The sequence below is a fragment of the Dermacentor albipictus genome, chromosome 10, assembly GCF_038994185.2.
Source record: "Dermacentor albipictus isolate Rhodes 1998 colony chromosome 10, USDA_Dalb.pri_finalv2, whole genome shotgun sequence".
Lineage (NCBI taxonomy): Eukaryota > Metazoa > Arthropoda > Arachnida > Ixodida > Ixodidae > Dermacentor > Dermacentor albipictus.
This window is the reverse complement of record NC_091830.1, coordinates 42,971,211-42,991,778: the sequence shown is the minus strand read 5'-3', so window position 1 is coordinate 42,991,778 and position 20,568 is coordinate 42,971,211. Positions and strand designations below refer to the sequence as shown.

General features: G+C 42.7%; 1 protein-coding gene across 2 annotated transcripts in view; it reads right to left on the bottom strand.

The window, feature by feature from the left end:
• Positions 1 to 1,360: 1,360 nt before the first annotated feature.
• Positions 1,361 to 20,568, bottom strand: part of LOC135907426 (uncharacterized) — a 130,740-nt gene continuing 111,532 nt past the window's right edge. Inside the window, exons 5-8 of one of the 2 annotated variants that reach the window (XM_070527695.1) lie at positions 20,263 to 20,318; positions 16,007 to 16,112; positions 3,858 to 3,920; positions 1,361 to 1,437 (exon numbers count right to left, since the gene is read on the bottom strand). In XM_070527695.1, the coding sequence (XP_070383796.1) occupies positions 1,416 to 1,437; positions 3,858 to 3,920; positions 16,007 to 16,112; positions 20,263 to 20,318 (247 nt within the window). In that variant the 3' untranslated portion in view covers positions 1,361 to 1,415. Of the gene's footprint in view, positions 1,438 to 3,853; positions 3,921 to 16,006; positions 16,113 to 20,262; positions 20,319 to 20,568 lie in introns of those variants that run through there. The other variant, XR_011509114.1, reaches the window with a different exon arrangement.

The following is a 20,568-nucleotide window of genomic DNA, read 5'->3' as shown; positions in this document are numbered from 1 at the left end:
GCCCCTTCTCGAGCCACGACCTCACTGAAACTACACGCTCAGATCTCGCATGGTCACCTCATTCAGACGCAGTGGCTAATTTGATTGCATCGGTAGAAGAGCGCCGATCCTCCCGCTCACGGTCACGATTTGCGGGTTGTACCCACAGTGGTGCGGCACAGGCAGCGTCCAAAAATAGAAAGGCTTGGCACGTAACATAATCGAAACTCCCAGCTCACTGTTACAGCTTGACGCCACAACGAAGTGGCAGCAAGCAGGTGGCCACGTGAGCAAGGAAACCTATGAGAATAAACACGTAGCGGCAGATGATTTTTTGTAGTTTGATTGAGTTCGGTGAAGCTCGATTTTCGCGGCTGCTGCTTCTCAATGAAAAGTGACCGGAAGTGACGATGCGACGCTGTACCGTTGCCTGCACAACCCGGCGCGCGGCAGGGCGGGAAGGCAGAAGCTGCTTCGTCACCTCATTCACTGCTCTGGGCCTCTTCCTTCATAGGGTAGAGTGTCTCGCTTTTGCCTTTGTTGGCGTCTCGTGCTCTGCGATATAACTGTAAGCGTGTGATTCGTACTGTGCACGGTGTAAACAAAGAAGTGGCTCGTTCGTTGTGTATTTAGGGTGTCCCACTTCAGAGGAAAGCGTTGATACGCAGTGGAAGATGGATCCAATGATTGATACGTGCGGTTTTGACGTGCGCAGTGTCGGCGGTCAGTGGTACTGTCACCATGGAAATTTTGAGGAATGTGGCCGTTTATTTGATTCCATGTTTCTGTTGGCTCGTGAAGAACCTCACTAGGATCCTATCGCATCGTTTACTAATGCAAGCGCATAAGCATCTGCGTTTGTTGTATGGCAAAATGGCTACCTCGATCGCCCCCCTAATCCCCCCCAATGTGGAAGGTCTCTGTCACAAGCGGTACACTTACATTGGGCGTGGTGCGCCGTATAGTTGCGCATTTTTTTTAATTTTCATGATATGAAGTGCGATGAGCAGGCAGGAGGGCAGTGCTACCAAGAGTCACATAATAAATATTTTGATTGGGGACACGGATTGGTGTAACTGGATAGTGGGCTGGTTAGTTGTCGCATCTTTGATTGGCTGTATTACAGCACCTTCGCAGGGCTGAAATATTTCAAATTAGTTTTGTTATTAGTCAATAACGCACACAGTACTTGATTTTTACGCATAATCACATAGGACCGTTGCACAAAAAATTTCATTTTTACGTAATGTTTGATTTTATTCTTAACGTAAAAAAAACATTTGAAAATATTTCCTGATGTGCAATAAAACAGGAATAGGCATGAACATGTATTTATTTATAGCATCGTACTGTTATTTTGGCCCGTACTTTTCTGTGGATATTTTTTTCTTTCTCCGTTTCCCTTTTCTTCCTCTTACTTTTGCTTTTCCTTTTCGCTACTTTCCTTGTTCGCATTTCCTGTAACAGACAGAATCAACAATTTATTTATAGAAGCCAAACGATTTTGCCCTGAGCTACCTTGCTCTGGCTGAATCACTCAGCTGAAGGAAGGGCCTCTGTGGCAGAAAAATTATGCTCGCATTTGTGTAAGAGACATACGATTTTGTTAAGCTCTTTTGTTAAGCGATTCTGCTCTATGCGTAGCTTTATGTAGATACGTAAGCTGTCTCAAAGAGTATTGCATACTTTCACACATTTTCTGTACTGTAGGTGTCTGAAAGTGTTATTTTATTCTAATGTGCGGCTTTTTTTTTACTCATCTGGAGAAATTCACAGATGTTCGAGGTATTTGACTGCATTTATCGTGAACTTTGAAAGTTCTTGCCCTACGATGAAAAGTAGCCGGTTTGAATGAAGGCGCTAACAATTACTGCAATTTCGAATAGATAACCAAAGGCAGAAAATGCAAAAGCGGGGGCAAGAATGGAGTAAAATGGTAGAGGGGTTTCGAAATAGTTGCGACTATTAGCAACACAATATAGCCATAGTAATATTTCCTGTATTGTCTCTTTTATTCTTTATAAGTAATGCATGACAACTGCTCGTGTATATGAACCACGCAAAGATGCAGTGCGAGCTGAAACATTGCAGGGCGTGTTTATTTTTGTGACGAATACTTTTAATGTGATCCGTCTTGAGTGCGCTGCCAAATGCGAAAACGCGTTGGGTATTTTTTTATACTAGCCCCTTTTCTTTCAAAGGACACTTACATTGAGCCCTAACTTTAAGCCGTATTTAAGGGTGACTTACATTTTTGACAAGGTTCAGCAGAAACGTTCTGGTTTCAAACACTTGTAAGCAGTAGTCACCACATAAGGCCACATTGTAAGCGTCCGCTAACTTTTCTGTGACTGCATTATTCCTTGCTTGCACCTCACTGGACCATTTATACTGCATCTGTTGTGAGTGCGGCACAGTTGCTCACTACGAAGATACTCTGAGAAAGCTCTCCGACTTTCCCGCAATGCTGCGGCTCCTGCGTTTCATTCATTTCAAGGCTATCTATAGGTGGTCATCTTGACAGTTGCCTCTCCTTTGAGCATCATATTTAAAGAACAAGGACCCAAAGTAAGCTTCAGCTTTTTCAACAACACATTAGTTTTATTCTTATTACCTACGTCCTACGCAGCTGTAGCGGTTGCAGATCCTGCGCACTAGTTCATGTAAAAAATTAACTATGAGGTTTTACTTGCCGAAACCACTTTCTGATTATGAGACACGCAGTAGCGGCGCACTCCGAAAATTTGGACCACCTGGGGTTCTTTAACGAGCACCTCAATCTAAGTACCAAGGGTGTTTTCGCATTTCGCCCCAATCGAAATGCGGCCGGCGTGGCCGGGAGTTGATCCCGCGACCTCGTTCTTAACAGCTTAGCACCATAGGCACTAAGCAAACATGGCGGATCACTAGTTGACTACTATTTACTACCACAATGACTGCCATTGCTGAACTAGCCTAAAAATGAAAATCCAGAATTATTCCTGAACCATATTGTTTATGCACTACTTGGATATTTTCCTGGTAACATTTGAAAGACATATGCTTATCAGTAAGTCGGAAAGTTTGCTGATGTTGCTGAAAGCACTCGTTTCATGGCAGAAGAGTATGACAGTATCAGGGCAGCGTTGCACAATGTGGCATATCTAGCAAAGTACTAACACCCAGAATTAAGCATTAACGAAAGCAATGGTTGTCATGGAACATTGCAGCTGAGTGAATATTATCGACTTTAATACATACGCGTCATCATAGGGCGAGAACCGTCCTCTAGTTATGAACAGCGTCCTCATAGAATTTCCCCAATTCTATGAGGACATGACGTACTTAGTCAAGTACCAATAGGAGATCACTTAAGAACGTCAGTTTAATTTTGTTTACTCGATAGGAAATATTTTATTGGCAGCACGTTTGCGGGAAGCAATGTCGCTACGTGCAAGGTCTAAGTCACATGATACATGTTCAACACTCGCCCGTTTCTAATTTCATTCTTAGGTAATTTAAACTTAAGCAGCCATCATTAAGGAAGTAAAGTATTCAGGTATTTCTGCGGACCTCCACATCTTCTCCAATAAAGAATTTAATTTAGTGCATTAAATTAGGCAAAGTATTATTTTCGTAACAAGTTATTTAAGCTCTCAATAAGATAATAGTGAGTTGCTCAAGACGGCAGTGTGCATTCCGAAGTTGGTCAAATACTCGTAGCGCACACGTACATATTATTTTAACTCTTGGCACGAGTTACCTGAAACACTCAGTAAAACAGACTGCACTAAAAGAATGATTCATTTGCTCCCTCCTTCCGGAAAAACGGCAATGTGAGACAAATATAGCACGCCGCTCATCTCTGCTTGCTTGATAACAAACAAAAATATACGTACGCAAACGTAGTGTTCATAGTTGTTAAGTCCTTATCAGTAAAATAGACGCCGTCCACACCAAATCTGCAGCAAAGAAGAAAAAGTTATTTTTAAATAATTAAACAAGCAGGGTAGTACTGACGACGTAAGTACGGTACCATATATATATATATATATATATATATATATATATATATATATATATATATATATATATATATATATATATATATTTAATTTTCATGACTGGGTTCATTCTACAGGATTACGAGTTAAAAGGAGCGAAATTTAAGAATCGTGCCGAATACGAACATTTTGGAAACAAGGTCATCGTAATGATAAACGTTTCGTCATTAAAAAAACAGCATCATTATAATTTTCGCCCTGAGTTCCCTGGGTGAAAAAATAGGCATGTTTACATTTCTTTGGCATACTGAATAAATAAATATCATAGTTCTGGACGTGAACATGATTTAGGAATTTGTAGGTTTGTAACGGCGGATTTGATTTATTAATAAAACAAGTCAAAAGCCTATCACTAGATGCACGTTCGAAGTTATGTTCCTTAAAGGAAGGAATTGTGAAGTTACAGAAGCGCACATTGTTGTAATGAGATGCTAACGTGGTAAAACTTGTAAAAATATAGTGAAACAAGAAATTTATATATATGCTGCCTAAGAGTGTGTCATTCCAAATGAAATTATTCATCAGATGTCCCGTGAGAGCGGGCAGAAAAATAGCTCTAAACTCTCTTTGCAGCAGTATCCTTCGAAATAGTCCTCACTTCCATCAGTGCTCCCTCTCATGGCTCCGATATCCGGAAGAAGCAAATATGGCCCAATTTCCTAAAGCGAATCCTCGAGGCGCATACGAATGGAATGACGGAGAGTGTTATATTTGTGCTTAGATTTCAAAAATCGGGTGTGCGCTATTTACTAACCTTCTCTTCTGTAATTTGTAGGCAATATTACTGTTATAGCCATCATTCTCTGCGTAAATGAGCACACGACGAAAGTCCACACAAAGTTCAAACCACAATGATCATATTATCATATCTATCAGAGGCAAAAAGTGGCTGTAGCCTTGTTACCTGCAGCTTAAAAGGCACATGGGCAAAATCATCTACGAGATGCTGCCACTGTTTAGGCTAGTCAAAGGTTTGTACCGTATTTCTAGATGCCTAACAGTGCGGTAACCTGCTTCTGCAGGTACTAGTTACCATTGTGCAGTTGTCGTGTGCCTTGACAACCCGAGAGCTATTAAACACGCGAATACCTTTATTGACATGGCAAGATTCCAAATGAGATGAGATCTGCTGCTTGTCGACGAGTTTCGCAGCAACATGCGTAATGACAGATCAATGTCTAAGTGTTTAGGGACGACGTTGTGAAATTGAGGAGCCATGTGTTGCCCTCTGATTAAACTGCGCACATATTGTTGGTGTTCTATTCCTGTCTTCACGTACTACAGCCAACAATTTCTATTAAGCCGAACAATATTCCGGTCAGTTCGAGTCGATTTGCGTGGAAAACGAGACGTCTATAATTAAATTTAATGTATACCCATATTGTACCTAAGGGGTGCATGAAAACAGTCATTGCTTGGACATACTAAACACTTTATACGGCCCTGAACAACTTTTTTGCTAAGTCGAGAGATGCACATGAAATTGAAAAAGGCTGTTGTATAAATACCTTGCCGTGAAAACGGCTTCAATGCGTTCAGCAGAAGCGCAGCTGTTGGCAATAAAAAGTCACAGTAAAAGTTTTCAATACCTGGTACTGCGAAGACCACGGCGGAACCAAGCATGCCAACCAAGGTAAATATACCTGGTAGCGAAGCTTTCATAGGAGCCCATACGTTTAAAATATGGCAGTTCATTGGCGGTTCATGAGGCTTAGCGCCACCTGTATGTGGTGGGAAGACTTCCGGTGGAATAAAAATAATGTGACGCCATATCCTTTAAAAGCAAAAGTGACGTCATTTTGTTTTAAAAGGCGCGAAATTTGTTTTGTTGGCCTGCTTTTGGAGCTATATATTCAAATGCCCCGCCATTCCACTTGATGGGTGTTTCGAGCTTTCAGCGCGGAAAGTGATGCCGGAAAAGGCCAGCCGTAGGGTTGTCGCAATCGCACCGTTGCACAGAACATACTTTCTTTGGAGGCCGACGAAAGCTTTAGGTGTAGAGTGCTGATCCTATCGTCGGAAGCCAAGCCCGTCGACCATCTTAGACGCACGAAATCAACCACATAATTATCTGGCGGCCGTAACTCCCTACTTTTGACTGAACAGGCAAACAAGCGATGAAGCTACCCGCATCACCAAATTCAGACAAACTTCGACAAGAACAAAAAGCACAACATGCGATGAGGGCGTATTTCCACAGTTGAAGTTTACGAGCGCGCCTTTCTGCACATTTCAAGAGCTGCATTTCATTACGAGTGATAGTGGCGTCAAAGCCCCCTGTAAGAATGGGCTGCGAAAAGAAATGTATTTGTTAATAGTAATAGATTCACTAAACTTGTATTTTCTTAACTCGTCACGAATATATAAGATTGACCAGGGATATTATTTTCGTTGAATGAATCTGTGTCTCGCTTTAATTTTAAAAAATCGCTTTTTTTCAATCCCAAAGTTTGTTCCCTCCAAACATAGCCTTGGTGCAATTGCTGCTCAAATAAACCGCCTTGCTGATGGCGGTGACAATTTGTACTGAACCGCTTTTTGCACGAAGCTTCGCGACCCATTTCGATCGACCTTGTGCCAACAACGCTCAGCCTACTGAATGTCACCGTGGCACGAGATTCATATCTGACCTTGGATGTTCATGTAGCCGCCACTATTTCCCGTCTTGGCACCTATGACGCCAAAAACGCGGTTGTCGTCAGCAAGCCGCAATTCGCTCGGCCAGCGCATTCGTCCCAGCAGCCCACGTCAGCGGCGTAATCTACACAGCGTAGCAAACCGCACTACATGCAACTGTAGCGCGTGCGCACGACGTTTTCTTTGTGCACAACAGGGCTTGAGTGCGTACTCGCGCTCATATGTGTGGGCGCGGCGAAAGCGCTGGGCGCAGGTCACTCACCTTGCGTTTCGTTGTCTTACAGGCGTTATTGCTGTCGATAGACAGCGCTCTGCTTCGCCGGTACCCGTGTGTGCAATTAAAGATGCCCACGTGCTGGGCAATCAAAGCTGCGGAGTCATCGAGGATGCCCCGCCCCTTACTTCAATCTGTGGCCTTGTGACGTCACGAGCGAGCTACCCTACGAAGACTGCACCATTCCTGATGAACATCAGTGGACACGGCGAAATCGCTGGGCGCAGGTCACTCATCATGCGTTTCGTTGTCGTCTTACAGGTTAGTTGCAGTTCCTTGAGAAGTGATAACAGATTTCTGGCTGTCGTGCCGTGCCCACACACTTGCGTATGCATTGCATATGGCTGTTTTTGTGTTTGCAAACCGGTAGTTTGTGGTGATGTAAAGGAGAATCCTGGACCTACGGTAGAGGAGATGTTAGCAATGCTTGTGGAAGGTCAGAAGTCGATTAAAGCTGATATATCCCTCTTGAAAGACCGCCTGGAGACTACGAAAAAATTGTTATATAGCTTTGGTGTCCGTTTGACAAGACTAGAAGACGAAGTAAGAAAATTCAAGAAAAACAAAACTTCCCTGAATGAAGGTATTGGCTTAGCGGAAATAGAGAAGACACTTCACATGCATAAGGAAAAATTTGTTTATTTAGAAGATAGAAGCCGCCGGTTAAACCTGATTAAATTCGGTGTTGCTCATACGCTTGCAGAATTGGAAGGAACACTGCGAGCTATCATTATAAAAAAAAAACAATTTCAAGATAAAATGGGCGTCACCTGCTTGTCGGTCGCCCTTATTCACACGCTTGGCCGGCCAAAGGCGAATCGTCCGATTATTCTTTATTTCCACGATTACAGGGAAAAACAAGCGGTCTGGAACAACGTAAAAAATACTAAAAGGAACGGAAATATTTATTGAAAATGACTACTGCGCAGACACACTCGGAAGCCGTAAGCTACTTTGGAATAGTGCCAAGACTGATAAGGAAGCAGGAAAGAAGGTGTCTCTGGTACACGATAGGCTTTAGGTTGACGACTGCCCTTACACGTGGGACGATGACGCCCATTCAGCAAAGCAGTGCCAAAACCGAGAAGTGTTTGCCGATACCTTCCAGCGGTTGCACCTAGCTAGCGACTACAGCATTGCCAGCTACGCCTGCTTTCTTTGAATTCTTGAAGAGTTGTAAATCAATTGGATAAACTTGAAGATTTGTTGCTTCTGTATGATCCACATGTCTGCGTCATTACAGAAACTTGGGTAAAGGAGTTTATTCGAGACGATGAAGTTGTTTCGCCAGCCTATCAGTTGTACAGACGGAACAGAGGCTTACGTGGCAGCGGCGTACCTCTCATTGCTCGAAAGGTGGTCGACGTACAAGTACTTGACCAGATTGACAAACACGGAAGCCTGTTTTTGAGAGTCGCGTTTTTTTATATTATGTTTGTTCTTGTCGCGGTTTCTCGCCCTCTCGATACTCGTGACATGTACTTGAGCCAACTGTACGATCACGCACTACAATTTCAGGGAAAAATTCTAATAAAAACTGGTGATGTTAACTTGTCCTTTATTAATTGGCAAAATATTCATTATGGCCGCTCCACTCCCGGAGAAACCATAAGGAACATTACGCTTTTCATTAACCTCGAGCAAGTCGTGAAAGTAAACCCAAGAGGAAATGCAGTCCTAGACCTTTTGTTTATAAGTGAGAGAAGTGGTTCTTGTGGGAAAAGAGGGAATGCTGGCACTACCTTCTGCAACCCATGCGGGAGCACGGCTCAGCACAACCAGGGTGGAGGAGATGGGATTAAAAGAAAGAGAGGGTAGGAGGGAGAAAGATAGAGGGTCTTTCCAGCAGCATCATAGCAGCCCGGCCGGGAGGGCCCAGTGGGTTCGACCGGAGGAGTAGGCTGGAGGTAGACCATATAGGAGATGGCCCAGTAGAAGTGAAGTAGTGGTGGATCAGGAAGCCCGAGGTGGTGGTATGGCCGTTAGGCCATCCCTCTTTGCAGAAATTTCCTACAGTCTCGCCGAGAGCCCTGACGAGTCGAGCTACTAGACGACACTTAGGAAGTGACATCTTCAGTGGAGGTACTCTGTTAGTTGCGGGGGGTATTTCAAATCGCAAAAACCTTTTCTACTCGTGGATTAAACACACTGATAGGCAAAAAGAATTATTCTGTGATGTAAGCAAACAAGTACTTTGCTCGGGCGCATGATGTGTCCATAATAGACTATTCGGATACTCATCTATGCGGTCCTATAAGTAATATAGAGGTATACTGAAAAAATTTTGCGCCAGAAAACACAACACACACAAGAAAGACGACAACACCACGGGCGCTCGTGGTGTTGTCGTCTTTCTTGTGTGTGTTGTGTTTTTTGGCACAAAATTTTTTCAGTATGCAAGATCACCAACTAGCCCAGCAGTTAACTCTTCTAAATATAGAGGCAGCATGGAAGCAATTTTGTAACGTTATTCACCACTGTATCAAAAACGTTGTGTCGCTAAAAGACATCCCGTCAGCGTAGATTAAACCCATGGACCACGGGAGAAATAATTCAGAGTAAAAGAAAAATAGAACGATTGAGGAAGACACGTAAAGCAGAATCCGAGCAGTTCAGACTCCTTAAAGACGATTTGTTATCTAAAGTTAGGCAAGCTAGAAATATTTTTTCAACAACCTTGCTGAGTTCATTAAAAACGATCCTTCTAAGTTCTGGCGCTACTTAGGTAACACAAAAGTCGAAGTGTACAAATTGAATGTCAATGGTCTCATTCAGACAGGTCCTTCGAGCATAGTGAAGACCTTTAACGAGTCTTTCAATGTATATTTTCTGACTATGAAGGATATGAGCCACGAACCACCGCATCGGACCTCCCGCAGGATATTGGGGTAACGCGTGAAGGGGTTGTGGTGTTGATTTTAAATGTTGATACGCGTAAAGCTACTGGGACAGACTGTCTCCTCCACCTATTTTTGGGGAGATATGCCGAACAAATTTCTTGGTACCTAACAGAGCTCTTTAACTTTTCACTGGATATGGGCGAAATCCCTGATAATTGACGTCTGGCGCATGTAGTTCCCATACACAAAAAGGGCAGCCGCCTTCTACCTTCTAACTACCGCCCTGTTTCATTGACCAGTCAATGCTGCAAAATGTTAGAGCATGTGATTTCTAAGTGCATACAAGACTTCCTGTCCGATCATAAAGTGTTATTGGTTCATCAGCATGTGTTTAGAAATGGCATGTCTACAGTTACAGAGCTGGTATCGGCATGGCATAATTTGTTTAGTGTTCTTGACGTGACTGGCCAAGTAGATGTCCTGTTTATAGACTTTTGCAAGGCATTTGACAAAGTACCCCATGTTAAATTATTATATAGTTCGGAGAGCATTGGACTTCCACTTTGTGTTGTTAGGTGGATTTCCGCGTGCCCTAATCATAGGCAACAGTTCGTATAAGTGCAGAATGTTTCTTCCGGTGTGTTGCCAGTTACCTCCGGGGTTCCACAGGGGAGTGTGTTAGGGCCATTGTTGTTTTTAATTTAGAGAAATGATTTATTGGAGGTAATACCAAAGGATGTCTCAATCAGATTAGTTGCTGATGACTCTGTGGTTTTTAAAACAATCTCGAATACAAATGACTACGCCACTTTACAAGCAGCTGTTCTGGCAATGCATGACTGGTCCGAAAACTGGGGCATGGAACTGCATAGAGAAAAACTGTTCTTCTACGTTTAACAGGGAACGAATTTCCGAGTATCTTCACTGACCACATTAATGGCAGCACTATAGAGGAGATTGATAAATGTAGGTACCTAGGGGTAACTCTTACCAGTAATCTTTCATGGGGTGTGCACATTTCAGATATCTGTGAGTCAGCTTTTCAAAGCAGCTTTCTTAAGAGAAAACTTAGAAATGTTCCTATAAGTGTTCGGCTTCTAGCTTATAACGCATGTGTTAGGTCGAAGTTAGAGTACGCGTCTGCGCTGTGGGGCCCATATGTAAAGAAATATATGATAAAAACTTGAGGGTGTTCAAAGAAAGCCTGTACGGTTTATATTCGGAAGATATTGTCATTTGTAATTCGGAAGGACGGATTACCATTGTCACTGATGAAAGGTAATAAGATTCCAACATTGTAGATACGTAGAAAAATAAACCGACTTTTGTTACTTTACAATTTTCTTTCCGGAAAAATCACCCTATCTGACCCAAGCTATGCTCAACCTGCTGCTACTAGGAAAACAAGGCACACACCGCAACATTCACTCAGGACTATTTTTGCGATAACTACTTTCTAAAAGTACAGTTTTTCTCTAGAGCAGTAAAAGAGTGGAATGAGTTGTCGCCAAGTGTTCTCAAGGCCGAAGACATTTCGGCAGAACTGGAACGTTTCTTTTGTGAGCTATTGATACTTGCAATTGTATAAATGTGCGTATTTTCTGCTGATTTAGTTCTATTCTGTCTGTTTGGTTCTTTTGTTTTGTTGAAAATCGCTTCTCCACTGTGTTAGCGTTGTTACTTTTGCCCCTTTTGCTGTTTTCAAGTTTATTGCTGTTATTTATTGTTCGTCATTTCGAAAATGTCCTTCCTGCTAGGGCCAATGAATTGGCCTGCAGTATGGTTGAATAAATAAATAAATAAATACAAATTTGCTCCTTTCTGGCCGTGCAAGGTGGTATGGGCCGCCTTTGTACTGCATCACCTTGACCGACAGACAGTGGCCACATCCAGCGTGCGCATTTTTGAAACGCTTTCAACACCTCAATAGGAGGCGGGGCCTGTTAAGGCGTCTACTCAGGAGGGACCAGGATAGAGCATGCGCAGGCGTGCGTGCGTGTTGTCTGACCTCAAGTTTTGCATGGTTCGAGGCTAGTTCAGTCTGAAAAAAAGAGTTATCTAAATTAATGAGACTTGATGGCTAGGACAACAATAAGCAGTCTGGCCAAAGGTTAGTTCCTACGCGGGCGGCAACTGCCGAGAGTGTAAGCAGGCGACAGCTCGCGTCTTTCGGAACTATGTAATTTTTATCCAAATTCAAAAAGAGATATTTGCTTACTTCAGCCTGGTTAATTATGTCAACAAACGTACGGACTAACAATAGCAAGAATCGTAGTTATTCAATCTCCCTCCTTGATTGATGTCAGCTATTGGCCAATAGCAGCCACGTATTGGAATATTCTATATGGCGAACTATAACGCCTGATAACAAGTGAGGAATATGGTTCCATTGAAAAGAGAGTGTTTTGGGCAAGTGGTGACTTTATGCTCTTTTTGCGAGCTCCACGTGCTCCGCAAGACTGATAAGTTTGGCTGAGATGTTCGCAGCAGAGCGTGCTGTTCCAGCATTGCGTTTTTGTCACCAAGCCTGAGTCGTAATTTCGTAGCCCTTTAGAAAGCAAGTTTGCAATGTGCAACTTTAAGACGGAGAACGCAAAGGGCTTCTGGAAGAACAAGCAATTGGTTGCTGTGCGCCAATGCTACATAGTTATAGTTTAAATAGAAATGATGTTTTACTTGCAACCACTAAAGAAAAATATTTTTAATTCAACCTAGGCCTATTTGTTTATTTAGTTATTTGTGAAATGCCTTACAAAGCCCCTATATGGGGCATTGAGTAAGGGGGCATATGATCAAGTAAGAGCATGCAATATTGTGGCGATATGAAGGTAGAGAAAAAAAACACCGCCCAGTGCACAGCCTAAAAGTTAGAGCAACATATTAACTACTTACAGCTGTGTTTGAGCACAATAAAAAGGAACTCGATCAGTTCAAAACAAACGTATTACAGTGCAAAGAAAAAGTTGGAAACATACAACCCAACAGTCACTGTGAAAGCAATATTTAACAAGGTTTAAATGAGCTCACTGAGTGCCTGAAATTTTCAGAGTTAGTTCCGACAGCTATGCTATTGGGGAGGCTATTCCAGGAACGAATGGCACGTTGAATTCCAGACTAGTTAAATGCATCAGTTTTTCCATAGATACACGTGAAGCTAATATGATCGTGTAATCTTTGCGACGTGTGCGATGAAGTTTCTGGGTGTAGCGAGCGTTTGTTAGTGTGGCGGGCTTACTCACGAGATTATGAGTAGAGGCCTACGCCACGACGATTACTTAGCAGCTGAAGTGAAAGCCGAACCTTTACTTTGGTTACGCTGAGATGAGCAATATATAGAAAACAGTCTGTGGATAAGCCAAATTATTTATTTTTGTACATTGTCACTGTCATCATCATAATCAGCTTATTTTAATTCCACTGCAGGACAAAGGCATCTTCCTGCAATATTCAATTACCCCTATCCTGCGCCAACTGACTCCAACTTGCACCTGCAAATTTCTTAATTTCATCAACCGACCTAGCCTTCTACCGTCCTCGACTGCGTTTCTCTTCACTTCGCGCACATTATGTAACCCTAATGGTAACCGCTTACATAACCTACTTATTACATGACTAGCCCCCTTCATTTCTTTCTGTTAATGTCAATTGGAATATTCGCTATCCCGGTTTCCTCCCTGACCCACACTGCTCTCTTCCTATCTATTAACATTACGCCTATCATTCTTCGTTCAATCGCTCGTTGTGCGTTCCTTAACTTGTTTTAGAGCTCCTCTGTCAGTCTTAAAAGTTTCCGCCCCATATTAAGCATCGGTATAATGCACTCATTGCACACCTTTCTTCTTAAAGATAATTTTAAACTTCCAATCAGGATCTGATATTGTTGCTCTATGCGCTTCCACCCATTTTTATTAGGTAAATTAAGTTCTCATGATCAGGGTCGCCTGTGAGTTCTTGAACTTCGAGTTTCCCAGACTGTAGAGGCTGACAGGCTATCCTGATCTGTTGTTCGCTTGCCAGGCTATTGATCATTATCTTGCTTTCCTGCATATTGATATTCAACCCCACTCTTACACTCTCTGGGTTGAGGTCCTCAATAATTTGCTGTAGCTCGTCCACAGTGCTGCTGAACACTACAATGTCGTCTGCAGAACGAAGGTTACTGAGATATACGCTATTGATTCTTACTCGTAAGCTGTGCCCAATTTATTACCTTGAATAGTTCTCCCAAGCATGCAGTGAATAGCACTGGAGAGGTTGTGTCTCCTTGTCTGACCCCTTCACAGGCATCTTCCTACTTTTCTTGTGTAGAATTAAGGTTGTTGCAGAATCTTTGCAGATATTTTCCAAGCTAGCTACGTAAGCATTCTGTACTCCTTGATTACCTAATGGCTCTATGACGAAAGCCATATAGAAAGACTGGTTGTGATCTGCAGATGTCTCAATTACCTGATTGATTGCATTGATGTGATCCACAGTACAGTATCTATTCTTTAATTCACACTTTTCCCTTAGTTGAAGGAAGTCAACTATTGGAGTTACTATGTTGCAAGTTATCTTACTTAATAGTTTTACAATACTAAAAGTAGGCTAATGAGCCTATTATTTTTCAATTCTTGAACGTCTCCCTATTTCAGAATTAGGCTCATGTTAGCATTCTTGCTGTTCTCTGGGACCCTTTAAATCCCGAGAGATTTCGTATATACGACCGCAAGCTTTTCAAGCATATTCGCTCATCCATCTTTGAATAAATCGACTGTGATTCCTTCTTCTCCAGCCGCTTTTCCTCCTCTCATGTCTTTTAGGTCCTTATAAGTTCATCGCAAGCTATTGAAGGAGTCTCTGTAAACTGTTCAATACTACTTCAAATGGAGAAATCCTGGCTGCTCTTGGCATTGTACAGGTCTGTATACAACTGTTCCGCTGCTTTTACTATATCTTCGAAATCGCTGATGATATTACCTTGCTTACTTTCAGTCCGGACATCCTGGCTTTTCCTATGCCAGTGATTTCATGCTGGGTCTAATTTTTGCTGCTTCCTCAGTCTGTCTTGCTTAATATTCGAATATCCTTTATTTTCTCCTTGTTGATCAGTTCTGACAATTTCACGAATTCTATCTGATCTATTGAGTTGGGCAGTTTTATTCCTTCTCGTTTCTTTTTTAGACCATTCATTGCTTGGGAGAGCTTACCTACTGGTTGCCTTGGTGTGTTAGCTCCCACTTCAGTTGTTGCTTGTGAAGACAGCCTGGTTAAGGTTTCATGCATTACCTATATGTCATCTTCATCTCGCTGTTCTGAGGCTGCGTATTGGTTTGCAAGTACCAGCCTAAATTGATCTGCTTTTACCCCTAGTGCGTCTAGTTTCGCCTGTTTCTTCTTGACCACTTTTACTCTTTCTCCTTACAAATTGAGGTGAATCCTAGACATCACTCACCTATGAGATTACTGCACTATACACTACCTGACACTTCTACATATTGTACTCTGCTTGGATCGGCAGAAATTGGATCACCATTAGGACTATTCTAGGCCCACTTTTTGTTGCTACGCTGTCTGAAAAAGGTGTTTATTATTCGCATTTTACTCCTTTCCGCGAATTTTACCTACATCTATCCTCTAGAGTTTCTAGAATCGACGCTGTAGTTGTCTATTGCTTGTGCACCAGCCCCGCTTTTCGCCAACTTTTGCATTGAAGTCGCCCATTATTACAGTTTACTAAGTTGGCAGTTTTCTCTCAGCGAATTCCATATCTTCATAAAACTGATCTACTCTATGATCATCATCATGACTGTGTATGATCTGTGATATATACTGTAACTAAGAAAATTAAAAATTCCTATGATTTTGGACTGTTTGTGCTAGCTCATTGCCAGGCTATTGAATGTACCTTTGTATTTCAACGTTTGTTTGTGTATGTTGTGTGTATAACACATAAGAACTGCCAATGGAAACAAAATTACATATTGAAATTATATAAGAATCCTCAGGTGCTCCTAATTATCAATTCATTACTCTTATATTTAGTAGGAGCGAAGTGAAACAATAAATCCACGATCAGTGATTCAAGCTGAGAACATGTAGAAACGAATTCACTCAATGAGCACTGTCGTTTCTTATGGAATTGGTGTGATGCTATGCAAAAAGCAGGCGTCGTTTGTTTACCTTCTTTCCTAAGGTGTGTATGAGATTACAATATGCAGTTAAACATAGAACAGGAGAGATTCATGACTCACGTGCCCGCCGTTCCTTTCACCATGCTGCCTGGATTTAACGATCCTTGAAACTCCACGAATATCACCCCGCTTGGCTCTCTGCAAAATGTCCCGTTTGTGGAGACGTCTGCAATTTTCCAGGTATTGCAAGATTAATAAAGTGAATCTTCCTTGCCGAGTTCGAAACAGTTTTTGTACGCATCTGGCCTCTAACGCCAAACGCTTTTAGCGGGACGCGGCCAACTAGGAACACTATAGCAAAAAGGTAGTTCACGAGATTACCGTTTCACGCGCAGAGTTTCAAACAATAATTACTAGAGAGAACTGTGGGGCTCGGATCTACGAAGCTGCAAGAATGGTTATTCAACCAGCATGTGATTAGCGGGTAACACATGGCTTTGCCTAAAATTCACTGGTTCAATACAGCTCTGCGACTTTGCGATCTCAGTTTCCACACAGTACGATGTTTCAAATAATTAAATAAGCCATAATAAAAGTGTACGACGGCACGATTCCAACACAGCATTTCTAGCACACAAGATTGATCTTGAAACCATTACACCACGCACGCTTTTTTATTTTCTGTCGTAGTATCTATTACGAATATAAAACGTACTGGCATAAGGTATTTACATAAGACCCAAAACAGACATAGCTGCGTCTACAAGCACGAATCCAACACTTCACAGTGCAGTTATTGCAGTCAACCGTTCTCTGCAAGGGAGGCCAAAGGCTGCACTGCATCAACAATGGAAACCAGTCTCGTTAGAAGTCTATTTGATCATAGAAGTCTTTCAGTTGTGAAAAACCGCTTCCAAAGCTATTATCAAACAGACTACCATTTGCAATGTCTATACTTATTGGTTCTCACAGGACATGGTTGTCTGAGAGACAGCTCAATACAAACAAACATGCATATCGCCCGAACAGTAGTGGAACACTGCCCCAGTTCTCGTCACCAATCACCAATGCTCCAAGTAGACTAAGCTAAGGTGATGAATTAGGTCCCTCATTCTTTTCTGTTCCATGTTCTAGAGCATGATAACGTTGGCTCCGTTATAATTTAAAGTGTAAAAGTGTGCCACAACCATTGCTAAACTCTTTTAATTGTTAATTGTCACCTGTAGAAGCCTGTGTGGAGCATAGGTGCCCTTCATCGCCATTACTTTTTGCCCTTTGCTTACAGCCTCTGCATTTAAACATAATTTATTCTAATAATATTCATGGTTTCGGTGCTTCTGGAAAAGAGTTAAAAGTGCAAGCATATGCAGAAGATCTCACTTTCTTTTGCACAGCCAAGTAGAAGTCACATTACGGCTCGGCCACATGCGTTGACAAGCGGCACATAACTCCGTTTCTCGCGAGAAATCCAGCGAGTGACGATGCTTCGCATGTTTCGATCGCCATTTTACTCGAGAAACCGACAAATCGGAAACTGCACGTGTACAACAGGGCGCCATCAAAACCAACGAAAAGTTAAGCTAAAAATATATTTGACGTACTACATTTATATACCGGGTATTTTAACGAACACTTTCAAAATTTGTTATAAATTGCGTATGGAACATAGCACATTTTTAGATGATGAGCTGGTCTACTCAAAGGGCGGAAATCACTTGCGCAAAAGTTCGCTAGTTATGTTTTTTAGCGAAATCCCTTATGGCGCATATTGCAATTTAGAAATTCTAGCCGATGTGTTTGCAAGACAAATCCAGGCGCAACACACTATGAAAATGACTCTAGTTCCGAGATATCCATTCCCAAAATTTGCGGAGAAATTAATTGACATCCCAGTTACTTATCTGCTTCAGTTCACGATACGACGTCTCGTTAAGAAAGTAAGTGGAACGACGGTGCATCTTAACCGACAGTTTGACGTCACATATCTCATAAATTTTGACATCCACCTAATTCTTTTCAAGTAGACGTGCTTCACAGCCTGCCACACTAGAATTTCTAAATTGCAATATATGCCTTAACCTAATGGGGTAAACACGTTTGCAGTGAATTTGTTTTATTTGGCTGATTGTGCATTCCCATTCTTTTATTGCAAGAAATTCCCGCCGCTTCAAGTGCACTACCCATAGACGAGAATTATGCTATATGCCATAGGCATGTTTACAAAATTATAGAAAGTGTTTGGTCAGAAACCTGGCATGGTCATACATTTCCCAACACGTCTCTATTTCACTGCAAACAACAAAAGTTCTTTATTTAACATGCTGTACTTTAATACTAACATTTATACCTCGACAAATACGCTTAATAAACGAAGGTGTTTCGTGAGCCAATCCCACAAAGAATGTATTGCTTTACGTCGATGTCAACTGGAGTTGTCTGCCTCTTTTTAACTTCACATATGTTTTCCGATCCGCGTGAAATCAATACATTTATAGGCCCATTATTCGCGCCAGGGTACTTTTGTAGTTATTTTTACAAGAACGTGTATAACAATTTAGCACGATGGGTGCATCACGTTCTGAAATTACATGGATATAAATTATGTGGGCTCACCAAGGAAGTTTCTGTCTCCGTCATCACCACCGCCTTAGGCGCTGCCGCGACGTTTCGTATATACTGAGGTATATTGATGGTATATGCCATATCATGCTTTATGACCGGCTTTATGACATGCTATATGCTATACGACATGGTGTATGACAAGAGCTGACACTCTTGGACGCGGTCTCGCGAGGGCTGGGGTCTGCAGGGGCCTGCTAGCTTGGACATCAAGACAGCGCGGTTGGCACAATGTTTGCCATTTTCTCGTGAAACTTAATTACACGGACCAAGTTTCCCTCTCTCCATGTATTATTCCAGGACATTTTTACGTTTTACTAATTGGACGGAAATATTACGAATTTTAACGCATTAAAATTCGGTCGCACTCAAGTGCGCAACATTTCTCTCCTAGTGATGTATATCTCGCTTCTCTAATTTGAGACACTTCGAATCGATTCGAGGCATTTTATGAGAAATCATCAGATCTCCTATTGAGTGAAAAAAAATGGCTGTTGCTTAGGTAAGGTTAAGCCCAGGATGCGAAGCATACTAGCCTTTATTTTAGTTGTTGAACCACTGTTTAGCCTGGTGAACTGCTGTTGCTTGGCTATATTTGGTTCGGCTAGACGAAGAAACAACTCATGCATTACTTCTTCGCCTTCAAGAGTGGAACGCGACAGCGTTCCCGTCGACCCGCCAAGGGGTGTAAGACAATGGGCTACAGGGCAGCGACTACGCGCCCCGCATTGGACGCGGTGAGCGTCGAGCAAAGCAGCGTTCGGCGCGGCAACGAAATGTGCGCCTGAGCAAGAGACGCACGCCTTAGAAACAGCGCGTTTCTAAGGCAACACCGCATTCACTAGAGGCGCTTTTGTACCGCTTTGAAGCGTTGTACTCGTGGCTCAGTGGTAGCGTCTCCGTCCCACACTCCGGAGACCCTGGTTCGATTCCCACCCAGCCCGTCTTGCAAGAGTTGAGCCAAAGCCACTTCTCCTCTGTCGTGACGTCACGGTGTCACGTGATTTCATGGTCACCGCCGCGCCTGAGGAGCTGGGTTGAGCCCTCGTAATATGCTTCGCATAAAACAACTCTGTCACCTGTAGCGGCGAAACGGCGCCTAAACTCTAATTGCCATTGTCTGCGATGGCAGGTCACGAACGTGCCACGACGGAGCAGAGTAGGTGAAAGGGCACACTTGCTGCCTCATTAGTGCACCAGGTATTGCGCGAGGGGAGAGGGCATTACAATGACGCCACGCGCCGCGTCATGCTCGTTCTTGCTCATGCCACAAGCGCTCCTCGACGGAGCAGAGCCAACGTCTGATGCTTTGTCAGAGCGGGCGTACGCCGACACTTGTTGTTGCGCTAGAAAGCGAGGTGTTGCGTCTACGAACGTCTACGAACATATCTGCAACAGTTATTTTAAAGATTCCCGAAATTCGGATTCAGCAACACTGAAGTATGATAGACTCTTGCGAAAATACTGCTAAGCTACAGGAAGTGCACAGCTTTGCAAAATTTGTGATCAATGATTGAACCTTCTTTATCCTTTCGCTATGTTTTTTTTTACCTATGCGTGCTACGCGACTGATGATCCGTTGCCAAGTTTAAACGTTGGTACTGGAGCTTGCGATGCAATCTGACAAAAAAGCAATGCTCGCAGGACAGAGATATTATTAGAGTGGGTGTAAAGTCTTCATGCTACGAACGTGCAAGCTACGTGGAATGAAGTAGTGGGGTGCAGACATACGGCTTTATATTAGTAAATTTTCTTACCTGACAAAGGACTTTGTTTGATGTTCGGCCCAACATCCTCTTGATATATAGTGTATCTGAAACATATGTAAAGCAGTTTTGCGTTCTGCTGATTTCTGTTGTTCTCAAGATAGACCCGCCATGGTTGCTCAATGGCTATGGTCTTAGGCTGCTGAGCACGAAGTCGCGGGATCGAATCCAGGCCACGGCGGCCGCATTTCTCTGGGCGCGAAATGCGAAAACACCCGTGTAGTTAGGATTAGGTGCACGTTAAGGAACCCCAGGTTGTCGAAATTTCCAGTCCTCCACTACAGCGTTCGTCATAAT